Source organism: Centropristis striata, chromosome 3, assembly GCF_030273125.1.
Source record: "Centropristis striata isolate RG_2023a ecotype Rhode Island chromosome 3, C.striata_1.0, whole genome shotgun sequence".
NCBI classification, from domain to species: domain Eukaryota; kingdom Metazoa; phylum Chordata; class Actinopteri; order Perciformes; family Serranidae; genus Centropristis; species Centropristis striata.
The window spans coordinates 40,102,517-40,125,939 of NC_081519.1; the positions used below are offsets into that span (position 1 = coordinate 40,102,517).

Genomic DNA, 23,423 nt, shown 5'->3' on the forward strand with positions numbered 1-23,423 from the left:
ACTGACTCTATCATGTTATGTCATGCAACACTAAATAACAGAGGTGTGGACTCAAGTTACATGACTTGGGCTCAAGTCAGACTCGAGGGCCAAGATGTCACAGGCCAAACATGTAGTGCAATAAAATGAACAATATTACCTTCTAAAATGTGGCGGAATAGAAGTATATGCATAGTAAATAGTTGTTTACTACTATATTAATGTTCTGAATGTGGTGTGTGGTCACTTAAAAAGGAGGTGTGTCAACAGCTACCTGGTAACAATGTTGATTTATGTTTTAATTCACATCATGTCGTGGAATTTCCCCATTTAAAATGACCTCAAACTGCATTCAGAAGCCAAACATCAATCTTCACTGTCTAGAAGAGACACTCAATTAATGAATCTTGGAGGCCAAACTGGACTTCAGTGCTAACATCAGGTCCCATAAACTGATTTCTTGCTGATGGAAAAAATCTACTGTTTCTTGTTCCAAAAGGCAAATCTTCAAATATCAACATGCTACATTTTTTTCTAAACCGCATGTAATCAGCTGGAGTCAAGAGGTGACTATTACACAGCTGTTGAGATATTAAGAGGAGCAGTTCATATAATAGAACAAAATATGAAACCCTTTAAGTCTTATGTGTAACCACAAACCCTATTCAACTGGGAATAATTAGAAGATAATACAGTGCACTGCTGAAATAGAGCATGGTCTGGTAGCTGTGTATAAGGAGCCAGAATGGAAGAGAGATAAAGGATATTAGTGAACAAAAAGGCTGTATTTTATTGGCTGTATATACTTATTAAGACCTTCTGGTGTTTTTATTTTATTTTATCCGATGGAACAAAGCTTTCAGGCCTTAAAAAAGCAAGGGTTGAGGAAAAGGAAAGGAAGGTAAACAGTTATATAAGAAATAATATTCACAATTAATAAAATAAGGTAAATCAGGCTGAGGTTGCAAGACTTTTAACTGTATCAGATTATTTAATTATTAGTACTTTTAATTAAGTACACACATACACACACACACACACACACACACACAATTTACATCCTCCAACCTCCTCTTTTTTTTGCACTACACTACACCGGAACTCCTGTTTTTTTATGTCTTATTTATTGTCTTTGTGTGCAACACACTTTCTTCTGCTATACTTCTGTGCAATTTAACTGAAAAAATAAAAATAAAATAAATGAATAAAATAAAATAAAACATCCTTCATCCAGATTTCAACCAACAACCGTGTATCAAGTGTCCCTTTTTCGGCGAATTTTCCGCTACTGCAGATAATTTTGTCAAATTCTAATGTATATTAATTTTATGAGTATATTAAAATGTGCTTTCTCAACTTCTAAAAATTAGATTTGAGGGGGCAAGACATTTCTTCCACCTCTGGGTGTCACATGGACAGAGGGTGACATCATGTGGCCAGCTGTGGGATCTCACCTGTCATACCAGAGCTCTCCGATAGGTGGCGGTGTCATTATAACAGATTACACTGAATCCACTCTCTTCTTCTTCTCCTCTGCCGGGTTCGGTTTTCTTTCTCTTCCGGTTGTTCGTCTGTTCGTGTGGCAGGTATACAGTTTTCCTCAGCTATGTGGACTTTTATAATCTTAATCAATCTTCGTGTATTTTACATTCCCAAACCAAAACAGTTGCCGATTGTGATAAAGCACTTTACTGTTCATGTTTCCACCGCAGTATGATTTAGATGTGACCCTCATTAACGGTTGAATTTTACGTTTTAAAAGTGCTAACGCTGCCTGAAGCATAGCAGCTAGCTAACAGGCAGCCCTACAACACACCGCTCTAAAATGCTTAGTTCACGTGTAATAGTCTGTTTTTCTGTGTGATATGTACGTTCATATCGATAAAACAAACGCGACCCTGTTTACATAGTATAACGCTTTCCATCGGTTAGCTCAAACGCTAGCATGCATATAATAGCGATGCTAAATCTAGTTTAACGTCTAATTCTCCTTCCTTCAGATAAACCAGTGTCGAAATGGCCAAGTCCAAGAATCACACGACCCACAACCAGTGTAAGTATATCTACAGTGTGAAGTTAATTCATTGAGCTAAATTTAAAAATTGTAAGCTGTTGCCCAAATGGCACTGTCAAATATCTTTATCAGTTTATAGCTTCTTTATAACCTTTTGCTTTCTATACATAGACTCAAATGTACTTTGCAGGAGTGAATGGGACTAATGTATTAACTGGCTTGTGTTAATTGTTTGTCCACTTGTCTGAACAGCTCGTAAACACCACAGGAATGGGATCAAGAAGCCTAGGTCTCAGCGTTATGAGTCACTGAAGGGGGTACGTATGATTACAGTTTTGCCATAATCGTGTTTTTGCAAATGTTTGCATGCATGTAAACCAGAACCAGGCTACTCTTGAGAAATCAGCTGTGCCGGAAATCAGACAACGTGTTTGCTCATGTGGGTATAAATTGCTAACTGCAAATGCAGTGTGTGCATGATCTTGATTTTATTTTGGTTTCCATGGCTTACTAGTTTTAGGAATAACTGTCTGTTTGTGTTGGAGCATTTAGACTGATGGTCCAGCCAGGACAGGCTGGTGGAGGGAGCTGTACCTGTTTGAGTCTGAGTTTGTTTATAATGTATTTTGAATGTAGTGCATGCAGCCAGTAATATGTTTCCTTGGAGAGTTACCTGTTTGGCATTTAATTGCTGTAAGAAGCGGTTAATGACCTGGCTACCAGAATGTGGGTAAATGTGTTGAGTGAGAGGAAGATCCTTAGTTCCATGTGTCCCCAGATTTCCAGTATAAGTTCTATTAGTTTATTTTGAGGTAATTTTAGAATTCTTTAGATAAAGGGCTGTTCACACTGCTGTTGAACCAAAAAAGTCATCACATTGTCTTAATGTAAATATTCATTCATTCATTACCATTAACCGCTTTTCCGTTAATGTAAATAGTTAAAGGGAATTAGTTTCATGGCAGGCTTTAGGACAAAATGTTTAGAGTTGCATGATCACAATTTTTGTTGAAAATGTTGATGCTAAATTTGTAGCAGAAAAATGGACAAGAATTTAAAATGTTAAAAGCATTGTTGGAGTTAGTCTTCCTGTTAATATGCTGTTCATTGTAATATGGGGAAGTGGACTGATTTTTTCCCCCAGAGTATATGTGGTGGGCAGGTATTGTAGTTGGATGTCATCAAAGTTGAAATCCAGTTTTGCTGAGCTGATGTTGCAGCATTGTTTTTAGAAGTAAAAACTTAAGCACATCTCTCAAGGACCCCTTTACTGAGTCACGTAGCTGATCTTTAACATTATAATCTTGACAACGTCCCTCACAGGAAATCCTGGTAAATAACGCTGCTTTTATTATGAGGTTGTTACTGTTGAAATTTTAGTTCAGGCCAGGTAGTGTAATAGGTGTTTTACCGTCTTGCTGTTTTTGCTTTTAGTTATAGCAGACATTTTGATAAGGAACTACACTCGTCAGATAAACAAGTGTTCTGTGTCCATTTTTCCAGCCTGAGCACTTGTGTGTTTTGCTTTGTGTTGTCACATTTGAGTCCCACCTGTTAAATTCACTGTTTTTCTTCCTTTGTTTCAGGTGGACCCTAAGTTCCTGAGGAACATGCGCTTTGCCAAGAAGCACAACAAGAAGGGCGTGAAGGCACAGAAGGCACAACAAGCTAAAACTGCAGCAGCTGCCGCCGCCGCCCCTGTCAGTGCGCCATAGACTGTGTGTCCATCATCATAATAAAGTTATGCTTTGTTAACAAACAAACATCAGTTTTTTTCCCTTTTTATTGCAACTTCCTAAGTCTGATAATGGCTTGATAAGAACTTCTTAGGCTGCTTTGCTTCCTACAAGGTGATTTTGTTCAAGGTTTTTGTTAATCAAAAATACAAAATAGTTGATTGAGGATTGAAATGCGAGGTAATCACAGTGCATCTGATAGCTCAGCTGTTGAGGACCACCATGTAACAGCAACATCCACAGTTCGATTCTGGATGAGGACCATTGTAATGTCACATTTGCCTGCTCACATTTTTCAGTTTGTGTATTACCTCAAAGGCAAAAACCCTTTAAAAAAAAAAAAAAGATTCTAATTGAGTGTTTTTGGCATTGTGTTCTGGAAATGAACAATTTAAATCTTATGTTAGGTGTTAGTTTCTGGCTAAAAAATATAGTGTGATATGCTGCTTTTGGAAAACCTTACTATTGTAAACATATCAACTGGTTAATTACATGCTCCACAATTGGTCCAAAAAAAAGTGTCCACTTTCAGCTTTGCTTGGGATTTCTGTCCCAACTTTGCATAATTACACTGAGTCATTTGAATTAATCTTTTTCACTTCTTTGGTCCTCAAACAATCCTTCACGGAAAAATGTAAGACATGTAAGACAAGGCGAGCCTAAGACAAAGGAGATGCCATGTTGAAAAGCAGGTTTGAAAAAGCTTCCTTGGCAGAGTACCATATTGTTTTTTAAAAAAGGAGCAGTTTGCAAAAGATAAAACTGCAAAAAAGATAATAAAAATAGGTATATGTTTTTATTTTGTTGGGCATGCGGATGTCTGCATTTTATTCTTTTGTATTTAATTTGATTCCTGCTTTGTTACTTAAATGTGTTCTGCTGTGTAGTGTATTGATAATTCATTAGTTGATTTATATTTTCATATAAAGTAAGTTAATGTGCAAGATAAGTAGTAACTAAAGCTGTCAAATAAATCTAATGCAACACCGACTTCCAAAATGTAGAGGAATAAAGTTAGTATCAATATGATTTATTTTTTTCTGTTAGTTATGCATATTAAAGTTTTGTTGTTTCTCTTCATTTTGTAAAAAAAAAAAAAAAAAGGTTCATGAAATCATAAGTGAAAATGAAACGCCAAAGCATGGTCTAAATTTGGTACTACCTTGTCAATTGCAAGTGCTTCCATCATTTCAACAGTTAACTGTAAAAATATATATTTTTATCCACAATTATCTTTCCAAAATCTAAAGAATAAAGTTTAAATAATTGTTATTTATTTTATTCTGTTTGTTACGCAGATTTAGGTTTTATTTTATTTTTGTGTCTTTATTGACAATTAAGGAACATTACAATCAACCTAACCCTAAATTAAAATAATAAAAAAAGAAAATGAAGTACATACATTGGTCACGCAGAGAGTACGAAGTACATAAAGTCTGTGCATTCACTGATAATGATAAAAATAAAAATAAATCATATAGTTATTAGAAATTATGGACATTCATCAGACTGTCATAATATTGAAGAAATAGTTCTTTTTTTGTCCTTTACAATTCTGAGAGACTTAAGAAGATAGTTGAGTTCAAGTAGAAACATCTTAAACTTTCGCTTAGCTTTGAGAAATCTGTGTTTGTGTACAAAGAACTTACAAGAGAGAATTAAGATATTGGTTACAAATTCAACAGATTTGTTACAGTGAGTAAAATAACAAAGAAAATATTTTTTGGTGAATAGGTATGAGACACTAAGAAAGTTAGATAAATGATTTGTCAAGTCCATCCAAAAATCCTGCACAACATTACATTCACAAAATGCATGAGCAATAAATTCCTCCACATCACAGAAGACACAGTTACTATTCAATTCAATTCAATTCAATTGGCTTTATTGGCATGACGTAACAATGTATGTATTGCCAAAGCAAGCATCAGAAAAAAAGATAACAAGATAAGGAAAGCAATATTTACAATAAATTATTATAATTATATTATTCATTTTAAAAGAAAAGAAAAACTAATAACAATAAAAGAAAGCAATATTTACAAGCAATATATAATTCATACAATCTAACATTTACTATCTATATCCATAAAAATAAATCGTTTTGCGTTGTGTCGTCACTTCCGCTCACGCTGACTCCAGCTTGCATCATTTCTTGTCTCTGTCCTGGCAGCCGGGGGCAGACAACATGTGAGTATTACCATTCAAACTCAGTATACACAGCATAAAGCTTTGATTGCAGTCACTTTTCACTGTATAGCTGACAGTATTTGTGAGCGTCTAAACGCTGCCTTTAACAAACTTTACTGTCCGTTTAGCTACAAGCTAACTAACTGAAGCTTTCACCGGCTAGCTTAGCCTGCTAGCTAACAACAAGGAGGCGTCATTCTTGTGAACTGACTGCTGTTGAAAAGTGACTTATTGTACGAACTAAAACAGTCTGGGCATAGTTTATGTGGTTGCATGTTCGACGTGGAAATAATTTACTATACTGTCGTGACTTCAGCCTCAAAAAATGTTAAAAAGAACTGCATGTTCAGTTGACAAACTATCGAGCACTGACAGGTTTTGGACAAGACAGCTATTAATAAGACTAAAAGGATCTGAAGAGGGTGGAGACATTCACTGAGGAAGACACGTTTTAATATTTGCATATAATATAGGTTTAATTTCATAACTTGTCACAAACAATGCATAGCATTGTGGGTTAATGTGAGAGTGTGAATGTTTGATTCAGTCAGTCTTGATCCAGCTGTTTGTATTTAGGCCAATATTGGATATTTTACTGGTCAATACTTTTTTTCAACATCATATAATAATAAAAAATATATATATGTATTTGGGGATTTTTTAAACTAATTTCTATTTTTCAGTTGTTTATTTATAAGGGTTATTTGCACTGCGGTTTAAGATTAAACATTAAAAGTTAAAATGATTATTAAAATTCCACACTGCAGTTTAAAATGTTTAAATCTGAGCATATTATAATAAAAAAAAAAAACAATACAAAAAGAAACAAACCGAACACAACACATTTAGACCATTAAATCAATTGCACAAATACTGACTAGTTTTAACTAGGACGTGACTGTTGAAGCAAATATTTTAAGATCTGCGTGAAGCTGGCAGATAGTACATTTTAGAGGGTTGTGGCTTTAATTAAAAATGCACTTGCAGGGACACTTGCAGTGCCTAATTGTACAATTATCTTCTGAAATACACTGAACATGTTCGTTCGTGGCAAGTGAAGTTTCGTAATGTTAAATCAAGGAGACTTTGAAAACTACATGTGAAGTTGGAGTAATTGATTAAATTGTCAAAACTTAGAAGTTTGTCTCTTTGTCACATGTACACGGTGATTTATTTCTGTGTCTTCCTGCTTCACAAGTCTATTAAGGTACTCTTTGTTATCTGTATTTTGGCAGACAACATGGTGGAGCCGGTCTCTGAGTCCGTCAACTTTCCGTCTGAGGAGGAGAAGATCCTGCAGTTCTGGAAAACAAAGAACTGCTTCCAGGAGTGCCTCAAACAGTCCAAGAACAGGCCCAAGTAAATCAAACAATTTCTTGCTTAGAATGATTAACTTGCCTTAGATAAGTTTGTAAGTTTGTTAAATAATCTTTTACTCAAGACAGATGCAATGAAAATTTCTTAGTTTGGAATGCATTTGTTTTATTTTGTAAAACTATACAATTGAAAACCTTTATCTAAAGACTCACTGTCACATTAGTGTGACTGATAAAAAACATATTCTGATCTTTTTGATGAGACATTATACTGAACACCAAAAACATGGTTTGGAGCAGCAACACTGTCATCTTGCTGTGTCTTGTAATGCTGGCAGGCGTTAAACATCGTTATTAGGGATTGTCATTCTAGCGGTTGCGCTGCCAAGGTAAGTTGTATTTCCTGGCTAACCAGTTATTGTTTGACTCCATTTATATACTTTAAGAATATGATCTTCGTGAGTATCAGTACATGTCCATCATATGAAAACATGTAGTACGAAACAATGGGGCCTTATAATCCATTTAATCATAAGTTATAATCTAATAAGTTAATAGCAAAACGCTCATGTGTTTGTGTGTGAGCAAAAACATTAAACGTTAAATAAAAGGAAAATTTGTTGTTTTAATAAGGTTATTTCACCACAATAAATGGGAAAAAGATGTGAAGAAATTCAGTAATAGTGGAAACATTTTGAAATCTCAGCTCATATCTCTTAATTAGGTTAAAATGGCAGGATTTCTAACAATCAAAATGATTTAGATTTCCCTTTTTAGCCAACAAAATATTGAATGTCATGATGACATTTACTAAACAAAGCACATTTGCAGTAGTTAAGAGGAACTTTGGCAGACCCTCTCCACCACTATAGAGATTAAACAGGATATTTGTTTAATGACACGACCAACTTACCCTCTCTGAAATGACCATAAACACAAACAAAATATTGGTGAGTTATCAGCACCTGGCTGAAGTTGTAGTTGTAAAACTATATTATTTTTGTTTTTGCATCCTCTGTGTTTGTTATAGTTTGTTTTTTGTATCAAGCAACTACGAATACACTTGTGCAATGGAACAGTCCTTTAAGCAGATTTAAAGGTCCCGTCTGTAGCATTTAGTGTTACCTAGCAGTAAAGTTGCAGATTACAACCAACTGAATACAGCCTTTTTTCCAACTGTGTAGAAAACCTTCATTGGTCTTGAGGTTACGAAAAAACCCAAAAGAGCCAGTGTTTGGTTTGTCTGTTCTGAGCTACTGTAGAAACATGGCAATGCAAGATGATGGACTGATAGATAGAGAGATAGATAGAGAGATAGATAGATAGATAGATAGATAGATGGATAGACAGACAGACAGTATTCATCCCAAGCTGGGAAATTACAGTGTAGCAGCAGCATTACACACAGAGACAATGACAACACAATTAAATAAAAAGAACAACCTAGGCATACTTCAAGCAATAAAATATAAAAATACAATAAACAATAAAGTGTCTAAAGAAGGATTATGTATTAAGGAGTAGAATAGAATTCCAGTGCAGAATAAATATGAATATACAGTATAAAAATAAAAATGTTGGTGCTATGAAACAAATAAGGTGCAATGAACAGTGTGCATAAAAAACACATTAAGTGCATAGCGACAGTATGTAATGAACCAGACTATTATTTGGTATTGTACAGTGTGATGGCATGTGGCAGGAAAGATTTTTTGTATCTTTGATCTATGACAGCGGAGCTGGAGCAGCCTGTGAGAGAAGGCGCTCCGCTGCTCCTCCTACGCGGATTTGAAGGCTTCATCCTAAGCTAATGAAAACACGGTTCTTACTTTCAGTTGATTATACACTAATGCAAACATAGTAGTTAATATTATATTCTATGTCAGCCCCTAAATCTTTCATACTGGCTCTTTAATGTTGTGTGTTTACTTTACACATTTTGAAGGTGTTTCGAGGCATCATCTTGTCATCATCCCTCATTTTCCAACCAGGTACACCTTCTACGATGGCCCTCCTTTTGCCACGGGTCTGCCCCACTATGGGCACATCCTGGCCGGCACCATCAAGGATGTTGTTACCCGCTTCGCCCACCAGAGCGGCTTCCATGTAGACCGGCGCTTTGGCTGGGACTGTCACGGCCTACCTGTGGTAAGAATCTGATATTCAGAATTTTGTTATGTTCTGCATATATTTACAGATACAGTACAGGCCAAAAGTTTGGACACACCCATCTCATTCAATGTGTTTTTCTTTATTTTCATGACTATTTACATTGTAGATTCTCACTGAAGGCATCAAAACTATGAATAAACACATATGGAATTATGTACTTAACAAAAAAAGTGTGAAATAACTGAAAACATGTCTTGTATTTTAGATTCCTCAAAGTAACCACCCTTTGCTTACTAGAATATAAGATATGTTTTCAGTTATTTCACACTTTTTTGTTAAGTACATAATTCCACATGTGTTCATTAATAGTTTTGATGAATTTACAATGTCAATAGTCATGAAAATAAAGGAAACGCATTGAATGAGAAGGTGTGTCCAAACTTTTGGCCTGTACTGTATATCCATGGCTTTTATTTATCTGTCTCATGTACTGTGTGTTTTTGTAGGAGTATGAGATAGATAAGACTTTGGGGATCAAAGGGCCTGAAGACGTGGCCAAGATGGGCATTGCTGAGTACAACAAGCAGTGCAGAAACATTGTCATGAGATACTCCAACGAGTGGGAGGTGAGCATACAGTAAAGAAAAATATGTGCGAGAACTTTGCAACCATATTTGAGCGATCAGGTTGTTTATTTTTTTGTTTTGTGTCAATCAAATTTGCACCACAGCTTTATTTCACAATCCAAATATGTGTTTTTGTATGGGAGGTTTTAGATGAGCCTGTATAAGGACTGAGGTAATGATAATAATAGAGATTCACTGCATAATGTTGGCACATGATCATTATGTTCTTTTGATTTGCAATGTGCATATTTAATTTTAATCCCTAGACTTCAGTGAGGCGGATGGGAAGGTGGATTGACTTTGACAATGACTACAAGACTCTCTACCCGTGGTTCATGGAGACTGTCTGGTATGACTGCTGATTTTACCATCTTCTATGCAGAAGTTTTGGCATAAAGATACATAATTTGTATTTTACTTGTACAAAAAGGAATTAAATATAGGAACTATTTGATAAACTAATTACATTTAGTCATTATTAGAGATTTCTTTTGATATAAAAGTGTACGTAATGTTGTTTATCATCCCATAGGAAATTAAGTTTTTTTTTTTTTCATGCTTAAACACTTGGGTCACAGGGGTAGACCGATTATAATGAAAAACCAAATCTACTTAGAAAAAAAAGGTATAATTAAAAAACTTCAATACAAACAAGACTTAATCTGTGTCTGGTGTCTGCTCTCTTGTGAGCAGTTTGTCTGTCCGTCTTTCTTTACATCTTTTCATGTGTCTTCTATTCTTCCAGGTGGGTGTTCAATCAGCTCTACGACAAGGGGCTGGTGTACCGCGGTGTCAAAGTCATGCCTTTCTCCACTGCCTGCAACACCCCCCTGTCCAACTTTGAGTCCCACCAGAACTACAAGGTTGGTGCAGATCACAACCCCCATGACAGAACTAGTCATAACATTTACTCTTTTCTTTGTAATTATTAAACTGACTTAAACCCTGTTTCACTTTTGTCTCCAGGACGTTCAGGACCCATCCGTGATCGTCAGCTTCCCAATTGTTGGAGATGAAAATGTGGCTTTGATCGCCTGGACGACCACACCCTGGACACTGCCTAGCAACCTGGCCCTCTGTGTGAACGCGGAGTTCATGTACGTCAAGGTCAAAGGTGAGAGACGAAGCTTGACACAAGTGCTGTGTCCCAGTTCCATACTACCATATATTCCATCTTTTTAGTATGCTGTTTTTGCAAGTACTAACAACTGTAATAACTCAAATTTAAACTAAACTCCTATTTCAGTGCTATGATGAAGGCAGAGCAAAACACCTGGTAATATGTGGGAGTAGGCAGTGTTTATTACTCACTGATCTAGGAGAAAGAATGTCCGGAGCTCTCACCATAGAGTGAATGTTTGTCTGAGGTTCGCTGTTTTTGTAACCTCTGTTTTATATCTCTCCTTCTTCGCCTTCATTGCCTCCTCCATCAACGGGGCTCTTTTCCTTTTGCCAGGTTGAGCTTCCACAGATAGATAGATAGATAGAGAGCTAGATAGATAGATAGATAGACAGACAGGCTTTATTTATCCCAAGCTGGGAAATTACAGTGTAGCAGCAGCATTACACACAGAGACAATGACAACACAATTAAATAAAAAGAACAACCTAGGCATACTTCAAGCAATAAAATATAAAAGTACAATAAAAATACAATAAAATGTAAAGTGTCTAAAGAAGGAGTAGAATAGAATTCCAGTGCAGAATAAATATGAATATACAGTATAAAAATGTTGGTGCTATGAAACAAATAAGGTGCAATGAACAGTGTGCATAAAGAACACAAAGTGCATATACAGTATGTAATGAACCAGGTTATTATTTGTTATTGTACAGTGTGATGGCATGTGGAAGGAAAGATTTTTTATATCTGTCCCTATGACAGCGGTTGTTCCACCTTCTACCTGGAGATAACCATTTTGTTAAGCTGCCTCTTAGTGAAGTGCTCTCTGTTAGCAGTGATGCAGTGTATATGTCTCTGGCTTTTAGTGTGAAATGTAAGAATGAAAGGAAGTGAAGCTGTGATGTGCTGTTGAGTTGAGTTTGCTCTTGGCCCCTGTGTTATTATTTTATTACCTTTGGAAATACCGGTGCAACTCATAATCCTTGACTGGAGAAACTGGCTAGTGGAGAAAACAAAAGCGATTATTCTCTTCCTGTTTTGGTTACAAAATGGTTGACTCTATTCTTTTTGGGCTGTAAATCAAGCCTTCTCCCAGGAGATTGGATCTGGTGTCAGACAGAATATCACAGTGAGCCCCTGATAGGGAACCAGTCCAAACACCAGTGGTGTCATTACTCTACAGCCATTATATTGTGCAATCAACATTTATTTCATAATGAGTAAGTTGATTAATAAGTTAAAGCAAAAAACAAACATGTCTACTGCTATTTTAACAAAGAGACATTATTAAAAGCCCTGCCCCCATTCACACCTCCCCAGGGTGTGTGTTTACGGAAATTGCAGTTGCATTTATTAAGTGATTTAAAAAGTAACAATCTGATTTATTTAATGGAGCACAGACTGATTTCACAAGTGCAAAGGTGCACACCAACGGATCTCAAGTAGGAGAGATTAAGATTAATTCAAACTAATTCAAACATTAAAGAACATACTTATTTTTACCATCTATGTAATGCACTCATTTCTGGTGAGATTATTAATCACCTGATGGTGATTCTTAATGGTGGATATAGCCCCTGTAGTGGGGTTTGTGTCCATATGATTTGATCAGATTGGGTGACTTCAGCTGATGATGTCGTTGATTGTGATATTTTACTGGTGACATCATCATATGCCAGTTTGGTAGACATTGCCCAACCCTAATAGAAACATAACTAATACTTATTTGTTGTTTTCTGTCATTTTTCTCGCTCTTTCGCCAACATGCACAATTAGTTTTTTGTTTTTTTTTCCAGCTGTGAGTAGTTTGTCTTTGATTACTGAGAGAAGTGTCCGTGAAAATGACCCTCAAAGATGAAGTTTTGCAAGTATGACTGTTGTGAATTTATTTATTTTGACACTTTTCTACTGCTAACAAACTACACTACTGGGCAAAAGTTTTAGAACACACCAACTTGATGGTGAAAATGAAAATGATGTAGTTTAATGTCTCAGTGTACTCTGAAATAAATGCACATTTGCAACATTTAAAATTCTTTATTGAGCATGATAGTGTTTTGAAAGTAAAAAAAAAGATTCAAAATCACATTTTATGTTGGACTAAAGGACTAAAAAAAGACACAAAATGACCAAAAAAAGACACAAAATGACAAAAAAGACACAAAATGACTAAAAAAAGACATAAAATGACCAAAAAAAGACACAAAATGACTAACAAAGACATGAAAAGAATTCAAAAATGGACAAAATAGCCCAAGATTCCATAGAGTTAAGTTGTTAACCCATTTCTTGTTCCCTGAAAAAAAGGCCTACTTGTATAATTCTGAAATGTACATTATTTTTCAGTTTTGGTTAAGCTTACCTTTTTTTATTTACCTCTGGCAGTTCACCACTTACCTTCGTACCCTTTCAAGCTGTTCATTTGACTTGAACTGCTTGAATTTCAATAAAAAACTGGAAAAATTGGGGTGTTCTAAAACTTTTGACCGGTAGTGTACATATTGAAAACCTGCCTAGTGTCTGCTCCTGGTGTGTGGCATGATATTGGAGCAAAGCTTAGGTTTTTGAAAATTAGTGTTTGGTCGTCCAGGCTGTAATAAAGAACCCCTGCAGTGCTGAGTCGGACCGAATGCTTCTCTGTGGAGCATGTTGGTCTTAAATGTTTTTGTACAAGTAGAATTTGTTATCCTGTGGCGAGGATACTGTCTGATTATTGTCAAGAAACACCATTATTTTGTTGCTGTCGTTTGTACTTTCCTCAAGTCATTCTAGGGGGAAAAGGGAAACATCCTGCCAACAAACATGTTTGTGTTGCGAATTACTTGAATTACCAGGATTGATAGTTTTGTTGAACGATGTTGCTTAAACGCTGTAGCCTCCGGGCAAAGTTTTCTGACTGAAATCTTGTTTCCCTTGTGGGTTGATTGTTTTTGACCACGGTATCAGCTGACGGGTGTTTTTTATTAAGAAAGAACAAACAAAAACAAATTAACAGAGGAGGAGTGCTGCCTTGGCACATTTGCACCCAGAGGAAGGGATTTCTACTATAATGTGTTGGTGGAGTTTCTAGCCTGTGGCTAAGTGTTAGCTGATTAAATAAGGCTGTTTTTAGTTGTATGACAGGGAACTCTCTGTTACAGATAAAAAACAAAGTTCCAGTAGCTAAGCAGATGTTTCATATTCATGAGAACTAATTTGATTTTAACGCATAACTGATGTTCATATTGGCTCATTAGAAACATTATCTGTCCTCAGAGTAATTTTACGTAGTTGTCTATGTGCACTTTGTCAGATTTGAACACAAGACAATTGAATACAGTTGAACTCTATGAACTTTGTGAACTTTGCTAATAGTTTCTATATACACGTTGCAATAAAAAGTAATTTTTTTGCCATTGGCACTATCCCATATTTAGATGAGTTTCTACAGGCACAATCTGTGACCCAAATTTAATCTAAAGCATGTTATCTTTCTGAAATTGACAGGACTTTTAATACACAAAAAACGTATTTAAATCAATTTTTTTTGAAAATATATTGTAGTTGGAGCTGCGTTAATTAGAAGGGCAAAACGAGACATTTGGAGACGTGACTTTGTCTAGTGGAATTGGCATTTTAAGTATTTTTAGACAAACAATATATCTGTTATTTTAAGTTGCAGTTCTTGGTGTGTTAGACTAAATTTGTTTTTAGCAAGGTGTGCCTAATAAACTGGAAACTTTGTGTGTATAATGGCTGAAATTATAGGTTCATTAGCTGATTGCTTAAGTTGTTTTACACAAAACATTTGCAAATCCTAAAATAGAAGAAGAAGAAGATTACTTTATTAATCCCACAATGGGGAAATATCAGCGTCTGTTGGTTTTTCCCAGTTTAATATCATTATAAATCTGTGATTTTTTTTTCTTCTTTTTTTTTTCCAGCTTTTTAAATAAATTAAAGAATTTTAAGATTTGTCCTTGGGATCTAAAAACTTTAGATTCAGACTTCTGTCACAGACTAAAAAGGGAAAAAAAGGAAGTATTCATCAACCAGCCTGATGTGTACTGCAGGTTCCTATGGGCACTTAACGTCCTCGAACACTTTCACTTGAATTTTGATGTGGCATTTTCATGGTTTGAAAAGTGCTTGAAACTGCTTCAAATTAGGTTATTTCGAATGCTAACTCTACTTACAAACAGGTGCAACATTTTGAAACATGAAACTTTGCTGTATTCGTATGTAATAAATGTAAAAGTTTGTAATAGTTCTGGTTCTTTACAACACAGTAACATCTAATTTGATGTGGTGAAGAAGTGAAATAATCAGTATAATGTATATGCAGTATGTAGTGTTAATACTTTAATAATTTACAACTTCTGTTTGATGCTGGAAAAGTTTAAAAATGCACCTTGAACATGCTTGAAAAAGGTTTGAATTATAGTTTGTTGTAATTACATTTTTAGTTTACAGTAGGAAAAGGCTATTTTAAAAAGTCATATCATATCTTTCCACTGTCATTTTGACTTGTCATAGTAGGAAATCACTCTAAGACACAATTAACTAACAAAGGCAGCATACACAACATTATGACTGAACATAAACTGAAGCAGCTAAATGGAATTCAGACATTAATATTAGTATTACTTTTATCATAATTTACACCTGTGCCAGTGAAAAAGACCTGCCGCTGTAACATAAACCAACAGTTTTATTATTTCATGTGTGTCACCTACATTTTTGTGTGAGAAATGTGGATGAACCTGAAATCGGGTCATTTAAAAACGTGTTGTCCTTGTTCAAATATAAAAAAGAAAATACTCCAGGGAGGTGGCTTGTGTTTTTCTGTAACCCTCTGCTGTAGTTTTTGGTTCCCTGTGAGAGAAACTGGTGGGATTTTAAAAGGATGACCTAGATTTATACCACTGTGTCATAGTGTCTTTGATCCTGCAGGGGGCACTGTTGAAGCACAGTCTGCCACCTGCACTGCACTGCCTGTGCTGCATGGGAGACCGCCTTGGAATACCAATGATTTTTTTTTTCTTTTTTTGTATCAGCTCAGTCTCTCTTCTTATCTCCTGTCCTCTCTCTCTCTCTCTCTCCCTCTCTCTCTCTCTCTCTCTCTCTCTCTCTCTCTCTCTCTCTCTCTCTCTCTCTCTCTCTCTCTCTCTCTCTCTCTCTCTCTCTCTCTCTCTCTCTCTCTCTCTCTCTCTCTCTCTCTGTCTCTCTCTCCCCCTCCACCCCTCATTTTCTTATCGCTCTCTTTGCCTCTACATCCACCTGTTTTTGTCCTTCGTTGTTCTTATTTTCTGTCTTTTTGTCTGTCTCTTTACCTTGCTGCCTTTGTAGCCGTTAGAGTTGAGGGCTGTCAGCAGCAGCAGCAGCAGCAACAGCAGGTCTGAGCTGTGCAGTCATTTGTCACACCACTGAGGGGAAGAAGCATCTTTTATTGATGCTGCCCCCTTCTCGCTCTTTTTGTGTCTCACTGTCTCAGGCCGTTTGGTTCTTGCCCTCTTCACAACTGTTGTCCCTGCTGTTTGTAACAGCTCCTCTCTTATTTTTCTAAAAAAAATAAAAAAAATCCACATTTGGCCAGTTTTCCAGTGGCGTTCACTTTCCCAAAATGTCACGCAGTTGTCCTGCATGAGGTGGCAACCTTTTCCAATAAGCCCAGTTTGCTTGGTTGGTTGAAGCCACATGACCTTGACTTTATGTCTCACTGTATGATCATAAGGCAGGACTTCACACTTGCATGAAGCATGGCTATTCAATACCTGGATTTTAACCATGTTTAATGAGTTGCTGTGTATGATGCGTTAACTTCAGTTCAATAAGCATGAATCATTCTGCAGGGGCTATTTAGCTGACTATAAAAAACTGCGAGTTTCTGTCACTGTGAGTTGAAAGCTGTACAAAAAGGAAAAAGGGGATAATACCTGCTGAGATTTTCTGTGTTAATGTTTGTCAGCTTTGCCACAGTGATGTGATGATTTATTATGATTAATATTTACCTTGTTAGACTGTCATAAATGTTGCAGCTGGATAATGCTCTCTGTTGTTGTCGCCTTTGTGTTTATAGCCATCGACAGTACGACACAGAAGGTTTAGTAAACCTCTTTTGTTGCCACTGTAGCTTCCCTTTAATGCCCCTCAGCATATATTCTAATCTTTTCTTTTGCCATTTCCGTCCCCTGACACTTCTGTGTTTATATCTTTTTATGTTTTTTTTATGCCTCCAAGCCAGCACCAGCCGTGGCCAGAGGCATTATGTTTTCACTTTGTCCGTCAGTCCACCCCTTTCTCATGAATGCGATATCTCAGGAACACCTTGAAGGAATTTCTTCAAATTTGGCACAAACGCCCACGTTTTTTGGCCACAGCTCTGGAATTCATATGCTAATTATGACACAATTTCACACAAATCTCTTAAGGGATAAAATGATGACGTTATACGTTTTTGTATCCAAAAGGTCAAAGTTCATTTATAATGTTCTGCAAAAGCACTTTTCTGGCCCTTTTTATTTCACACCATAAGTCAGGAACAGATGGGGAGACTGTGATCATATTTCACATTTGGTCGGATACTGAATAAGTGGCACTAATCTTTGGCTTCTGTGTTTTCTGTTCATCTCTCAGATAACGCCACAGAGAAGGTCTACATTTTGATGGAGGCTAGGCTTGGAGCTCTGTTTAAGTCGGAAAGCGAGTACACACTCCTGGACAAGTAAGTACTAAAAAGTGCTCCCAATAGTCACATAAACAAACATCAAGAGTGCAAATGACTAATACCTGAAAGTCACAGTTGCATACATTTTGCAAGTTCCAATCTTGGATCCTGATGTCAATGGTTTATTTATCTTGCTAAATGTGTCAGAAAAAAAGTTTCAGAGCATGAGGTTTTAGACTCAGGATTCAACGTCAATGTTTTTTCTTTTTAATTTCCCTGGTCAGGCAAGTGGGTCAGAAATCTGTTTGCCCAAAGTCATTGTTTAGTTATTAGCTCATGTCAACAAAGACCAAAGTTAATTGTCATGTTTAAGTGAATGAATCAGAACACGATCACAAGGACTGATTTATACATAGTTGTTTTTTTTTTTTATGCAGAGGAGTTGTCAGTCGTGAGTAGCGTCTGCTGTCTTCTTGTCAGCCTGCATCAACCTCCGCCAATCTGAGAGTTAGGCTATATTAGCAGCTAGTCAGTCAGAGCACATGTTTTAGAGACTTATGAGTAAGTTAATTAACCCATTGACGCCTAAAACGCCTGTAAAACCTCTGGGCGATTTTAAAACAACCCAAATAATTCAACAGAAGTGTCAACCCTTCTACTAAATAATAGATTTTTCAGCCTCTGTAGCAGATAGAAATGAAATACAAAAAGGTATTTGAGAACTTATACAAATACTACAAAACGACGTATCCGCTTTCCAGGCTTCAATGGGTTAAAGCAAGGTGAATTACAGTGAATGAAACAAGGACTTATATGTGTTTTATGTGTTTTTAGATTTCCCGGCAAGACGCTGAAAGGGAAAAAATACAAGCCTCTCTTCCCATACTTTGCCAAGGTTAGTAGTTTTTTTCCCTGGTTGTTCCACAGGTTTATGCAGTGTTTGCCACAGAATGAAGACAGACCTGCGACTCCCTTTAATTACCTGTCCGACCACAAATTGGCATCGCAGTTTACGTTCTCTGAATCTCCCTCCATCACTATCGCTGTCACTATCTGTGGCTCTATTTCTTGGGCTTCCTTCATCTAATTCTCCTCGTCCTTGTTTCACTTCAGTGTGGGGAGAAAGGAGCGTTCCAGGTGGTGACGGATAACTACGTCAAGGAGGAAGAGGGCACAGGAGTGGTCCACCAGGCACCTTACTTTGGAGCTGTGAGTCTGCTGTTCAATTGCTTTGTGCAAGACATTAATCTTTTAGTTTCAAGTATCAAGTCAGACTGATTAATAATTTTTAGTCTGTGCTTTTACCGTTCGCTGACATTTTATACTGTTTAGTTGTAAACAGTTAATCGCGTATTTTTGTCAGCAGTATTACTGTAACGTGTGTGATAGTTTGATATGAAAACTGTTAACAGAAGTGGGGAATTGGCACATACTAACAAGTGTTTTAAAAACATTGTGATACATTTCCAGAACAGTCAGATAACAATGAATAATGGATGTACTTTGACAGTTTATCAGAGTCTTAGCAGGGTTGGAAATTAACTTTCTTTGTCAGCTGGTGGATTCCAAAGTCTGCCAGCCACTAAATAGATTACCATTGTTTCTGTGGCTGGTGAGAAGGGACATCTAGCAGCCACTTGCATATTTTACCAGCATTTGGCTGGTGGCTGGGACTGATTTACAACCCTGGTCTTGGGCATAAGCCTTGTATAGATGCCATGATTAGTTGAATAATTGATAATCTGTTGCTTGATAGAAATTATTGCCAGCTATTTACATAATCAGTTCATTGTTGAACAAATAACTAAAATATTTTTTAAAAGCAGAAATGCTGTTTTCAGACTCTCAAATATGGAGATTTCCTGCTTTTCTCTGTTTTCTATCGTATTAAACTGACTATCTTTATAGCCTAACTGATTGATTATCTTTTCTGTTAATCAATAATGAAAATAGTCGTTAGTTTCAAACCTAAAGCCTTTTTTATCAAGATTCTCAATCAAGACCCGTACCAGTCAAGATTTTTAAAGTTTAAAACAAGTCGGAGACCAAACAGAGGGTGAGATATACATGAAGCTTCTTCAGAATTTAAATTTGCACAGATAAACAGTGTACTGTGGTGGCTGAGTGTCTGTCTGTGTGCAGCCTTTGCCGTTGATCCTGCTCCCTTCTGTCACTGTCACGGGGCTCCACCTGCCTCTTGTCATGCTCATCCTCCTCCTTTTTAATTATAATGTACTTCACTTCCTCGAGTGATTTTCGAATGAAGTTGAGAAATGTACTTTTGAAAACGTTGCTTCTGGTGAGCTTGTTTATCCAGTCCTGCAGATGCTCATATGGAGCATGCTCTGGAGGAAAACCAGGTCACGCTGCCATACGATGTTAAAAAAGTTTAGTCTTTCATGTCCCTCTAGAAGCATTGCCTTAACCTATATTACTCAATTCAATTATGCTCTATTTCTGTCTTTGCTTATGTTCTTTGAATTTGCAGAGGGATTTTTGTTGCGAAAGTGGTCAACAAGTTTACCCCATTGCTTGTGTTTTTTGTTTTTTTTTACCTTTTAGCATTGCAAGTTTTGGTTCATACAGTACAGGCCAAAAGTTTGGACACACACCTTCTCATTCAATGCGTTTTCTTTATTTTCATGACTATTTACATTGTAGATTCTCACTGAAGGCATCAAAACTATGAATGAACACATATGGAATTATGTACTTAACAAAAAAGTGTGAAATAACTGAAAACATGTCTTGTATTTTAGATTCCTCAAAGTAGCCACCCTTTGCTTACTAGAATATAAGACATGTTTTCAGTTATTTCACACTTTTTTGTTAAGTACATAATTCCACATGTGTTCATTAATAGTTTTGATGAATCTACAATGTAAATAGTCATGAAAATAAAGGAAACGCATTGAATGAGAAGGTGTGTCCAAACTTTTGGCCTGTACTGTACATCACTCTACAGAAGGACAAACACTCACTCGAAACAAAATATGTTTTTGACACTAACAAATGATTTAATTCAATATGTTTTTTATTAATCATTTATACATTTGGTGGTTCAAAATTTGTCAATCAAGTCTAATCGGGATCCACTGGTCTTGAATGTTTTGGTAACACTTTATAATAACCATCAATATTCAGGCCTCAACACTTACTTTTAAGAGCGGTTGCCAGGTTGGCAACACCACATTAGCTTTTGGCTGCCGAATATTAAAATATGGTCTCTATTTTAGTCACCTTTTATGTTTTGGGTAATTAAGATACTTTGCAGTTACGTCAACTTAATAATGGAATGTGACCTAGAATAAATAGAACAAAAGCTCAATTATATGATTATTAAAGACAATTATATGAAACATTTGTATTAATTGCTTCAGTATCAATGTATTCCTACAGCGTAGAGGCCGATCTTGCAGTGACATCAGAGGTATCGGGTCATTGCTAATAGGTTAGATGCCCTTGTCAGGGGCAGATGGATGCCCCTGTGGCTGTAGCCAGCTGTGGATACACTCAGCATTGCTCTGTCTTGGCTTCCTCTTCTGCACACTGTGGTTATTTAACTGCAGCTTGGTCCCTACAGGGCTGTAAAGTAAACCCTTCACATCAACATCCCACATACATTTGCATTTAAATGTTTGTTTTTTTTATTTGGTTAACAGTTCTGTTATTTAGTGATCACATTCACATTGATTGGTTGGTGAAAATCTGTTGCACAAATGAATTTCCTCTGAAGATAAACAGTGAGAAGAAACGCGCTGCCAAAATACATTTTTCAAATTTTATGTTGTAATGACTGGATGTGAAATGACCCCCTGAGCCATCCATCTTGGATCTTGACAGGGTGTTTGAATACAAAATACATTTACAGCTGGACAGTGCTCAGATCTTTCATGCATAGCTGTCACATGCCTGTAGTGCTTCTTTCAACACTGCAAAAAGTATCCAGCTCAGCAAGGAATTTAATATGAAGTCATAACATATCTTTAAACTAGTGAAACTGGCTGCCGAAGGGGTTAGATAGTGATTTACTTTCCATATAGAGCTTAATCTATTTGGGGAATATTATTAATACAAATGACTAGTTTTGCTTGAGAAGAATGGGTCATTGCGTTGAGGTGGTAGCAGAGCTGCATTGATTCGTCAACTAATTGGTTGTTTTTTCATAATCGATTATTCATTATAGTAATTTATCATGTAAAAATGGCAGAGAATGCTGTATTCAGCCTCTTAAACATCAAGATTGTCTTCCTTTTTTCTGTTTTATGTCATTGACTGAGTATTTTGGGGTTTTGGACTGAGAAAACAAGACATTTAAATACTTTGAGAGACTGGAATTTAAGAGACCAAACAATTAAGTAAATAATGGACATGATAATAATGAAAATGATGATTAGTTGCAGCCCTAATCAAGATAATGTAACTTAAACAGACTTAGTAGTAGGCTGTAGTAGGGCTGCATATTTTCATTATTGATTCATTTATCTGACTGTTACTTTGGTTAAAAAAATCAATTAAACTATAAAATTTTAGAAAACAGCCAAAAGTTTTCACCATAATTTCCTAAATCCAAAGCTGAGAATTCAACTGCTTTTTTTTTTAATTTATCCCACAAGTGAACAGATTATCAAATATTCCGATTAATGTTCTATTGATTAACGATTACTTGACCAATCATTTCCACTTCATTGCAGCAAATTACATTACATTGGGATTAAATATAGAATTGAATAATACAATTACAGCCACTCACTAAACCCTTTAAACTGTGTTCTACTCTCTGTAGGATGATTACAGGGTGTGCACCGAATACAAGATCATCCAGAGGGACCAGGCTCCGATCTGCCCTGTGGACTCCTCGGGCTGCTTCACTTCAGAGGTCACTGACTTTGCGGGACAGTATGTCAAAGTGAGTGACACGTCAGACATTTACATGTAGATTAGGTTAGGAGACATTTCAGGGTTTTCCAGCCCTGGTAAGACCCACTGGTATGATATATATGGGATAAAACTCTCAACGATATTGATAGCTGGTTTTAATCTATCATTTCATTTACCGCTTTCTGGGCACCCGCTCTCCTGTTCCTCTTCATTTTCTCTGTTTATATCTGGAGAATTCATATTTCCATAATGATCTTTCCTCTTTCATTCTGAACAGTTGCATCGAAACGTGCCCTTTTCTTTTTGGTCATAGGTTTGATGCTTTTTCTAATTATGTTAGGTGGTAACCGAGATGAGAATATGAAATATTCATCCTGTTTACCAGATGTAAGTTTAAATTATTCTGTAGTGCACGACTTGTTCATTGATGTGGAGAGAGTTAAGGGAATCAGCGTCAGAGCAGTTTCACAAAGTTGTGTAGAAAAGCTTGCAGCCAAAGCACATCGTCACTGTTTACCAGTGCACCGGGTGCCCTCCCAGTCACACCCAACTTCATTACTGTCCTAAGTGGATAGTGAGTGAAAAATAGCAGTCATACATGATCTGATCACTATTTCACATCCTGGCGTAAAGGCCAGGGAGTGGAGTCGACCCGCCTGGTCGGTAACAGTACAGCGTTAGCTAATAAAGAGCATGCAGCCACAGTTCTCTGAAAGTTTGTCATAATCCACTTTTGAAATATGTTAAAACCGAGCGCGAGTTTCATGGCTGTCTGAGACATTCTTTATCGCCGCATAAAA

The 23,423-nt window shown here is 36.5% G+C and overlaps 2 protein-coding genes across 3 annotated transcripts in view; both read left to right on the forward strand.

Annotated features, from left to right (window-relative positions):
* The first annotated feature begins 1,475 nt into the window (after positions 1-1,475).
* On the forward strand, positions 1,476-3,756 carry rpl29 (ribosomal protein L29). Its single transcript, XM_059329169.1, has 4 exons — positions 1,476-1,565; positions 1,980-2,032; positions 2,246-2,310; positions 3,580-3,756. Exons 2-4 carry the CDS (start codon positions 1,996-1,998, stop codon positions 3,706-3,708), a joined length of 231 nt encoding a protein of 76 aa, XP_059185152.1. The 5' UTR covers positions 1,476-1,565; positions 1,980-1,995; the 3' UTR covers positions 3,709-3,756.
* Positions 3,757-5,871: 2,115 nt separating this feature from the next.
* The window catches only part of iars1 (isoleucyl-tRNA synthetase 1), a 66,698-nt gene continuing 49,146 nt past the window's right edge, over positions 5,872-23,423 (forward strand). Inside the window, exons 1-11 of one of the 2 annotated variants that reach the window (XM_059329158.1) lie at positions 5,872-5,919; positions 7,155-7,278; positions 9,227-9,383; positions 9,854-9,973; positions 10,240-10,322; positions 10,719-10,836; positions 10,940-11,087; positions 17,712-17,799; positions 18,577-18,637; positions 18,856-18,951; positions 22,529-22,651. In XM_059329158.1, coding sequence (XP_059185141.1) covers positions 7,160-7,278; positions 9,227-9,383; positions 9,854-9,973; positions 10,240-10,322; positions 10,719-10,836; positions 10,940-11,087; positions 17,712-17,799; positions 18,577-18,637; positions 18,856-18,951; positions 22,529-22,651 — 1,113 coding nt within the window. In that variant the 5' untranslated portion in view covers positions 5,872-5,919; positions 7,155-7,159. Of the gene's footprint in view, positions 5,920-5,977; positions 6,153-7,154; positions 7,279-9,226; positions 9,384-9,853; positions 9,974-10,239; positions 10,323-10,718; positions 10,837-10,939; positions 11,088-17,711; positions 17,800-18,576; positions 18,638-18,855; positions 18,952-22,528; positions 22,652-23,423 lie in introns of those variants that run through there. The other variant, XM_059329160.1, reaches the window with a different exon arrangement.

What these genes read in the sequence shown, in the direction of transcription:
- rpl29 (XM_059329169.1), top strand. Translation starts at nt 1,996, where the DNA reads ATGGCCAAGTCCAAGAATCACACGACCCACAACCAGT. An exon ending in TCACACGACCCACAACCAGT is followed by an intron (nt 2,033 to 2,245) that starts GTAAGTATATCT and finishes TTGTCTGAACAG; the next exon opens with CTCGTAAACACCACAGGAAT. An exon ending in GTTATGAGTCACTGAAGGGG is followed by an intron (nt 2,311 to 3,579) that starts GTACGTATGATT and finishes CCTTTGTTTCAG; the next exon opens with GTGGACCCTAAGTTCCTGAG.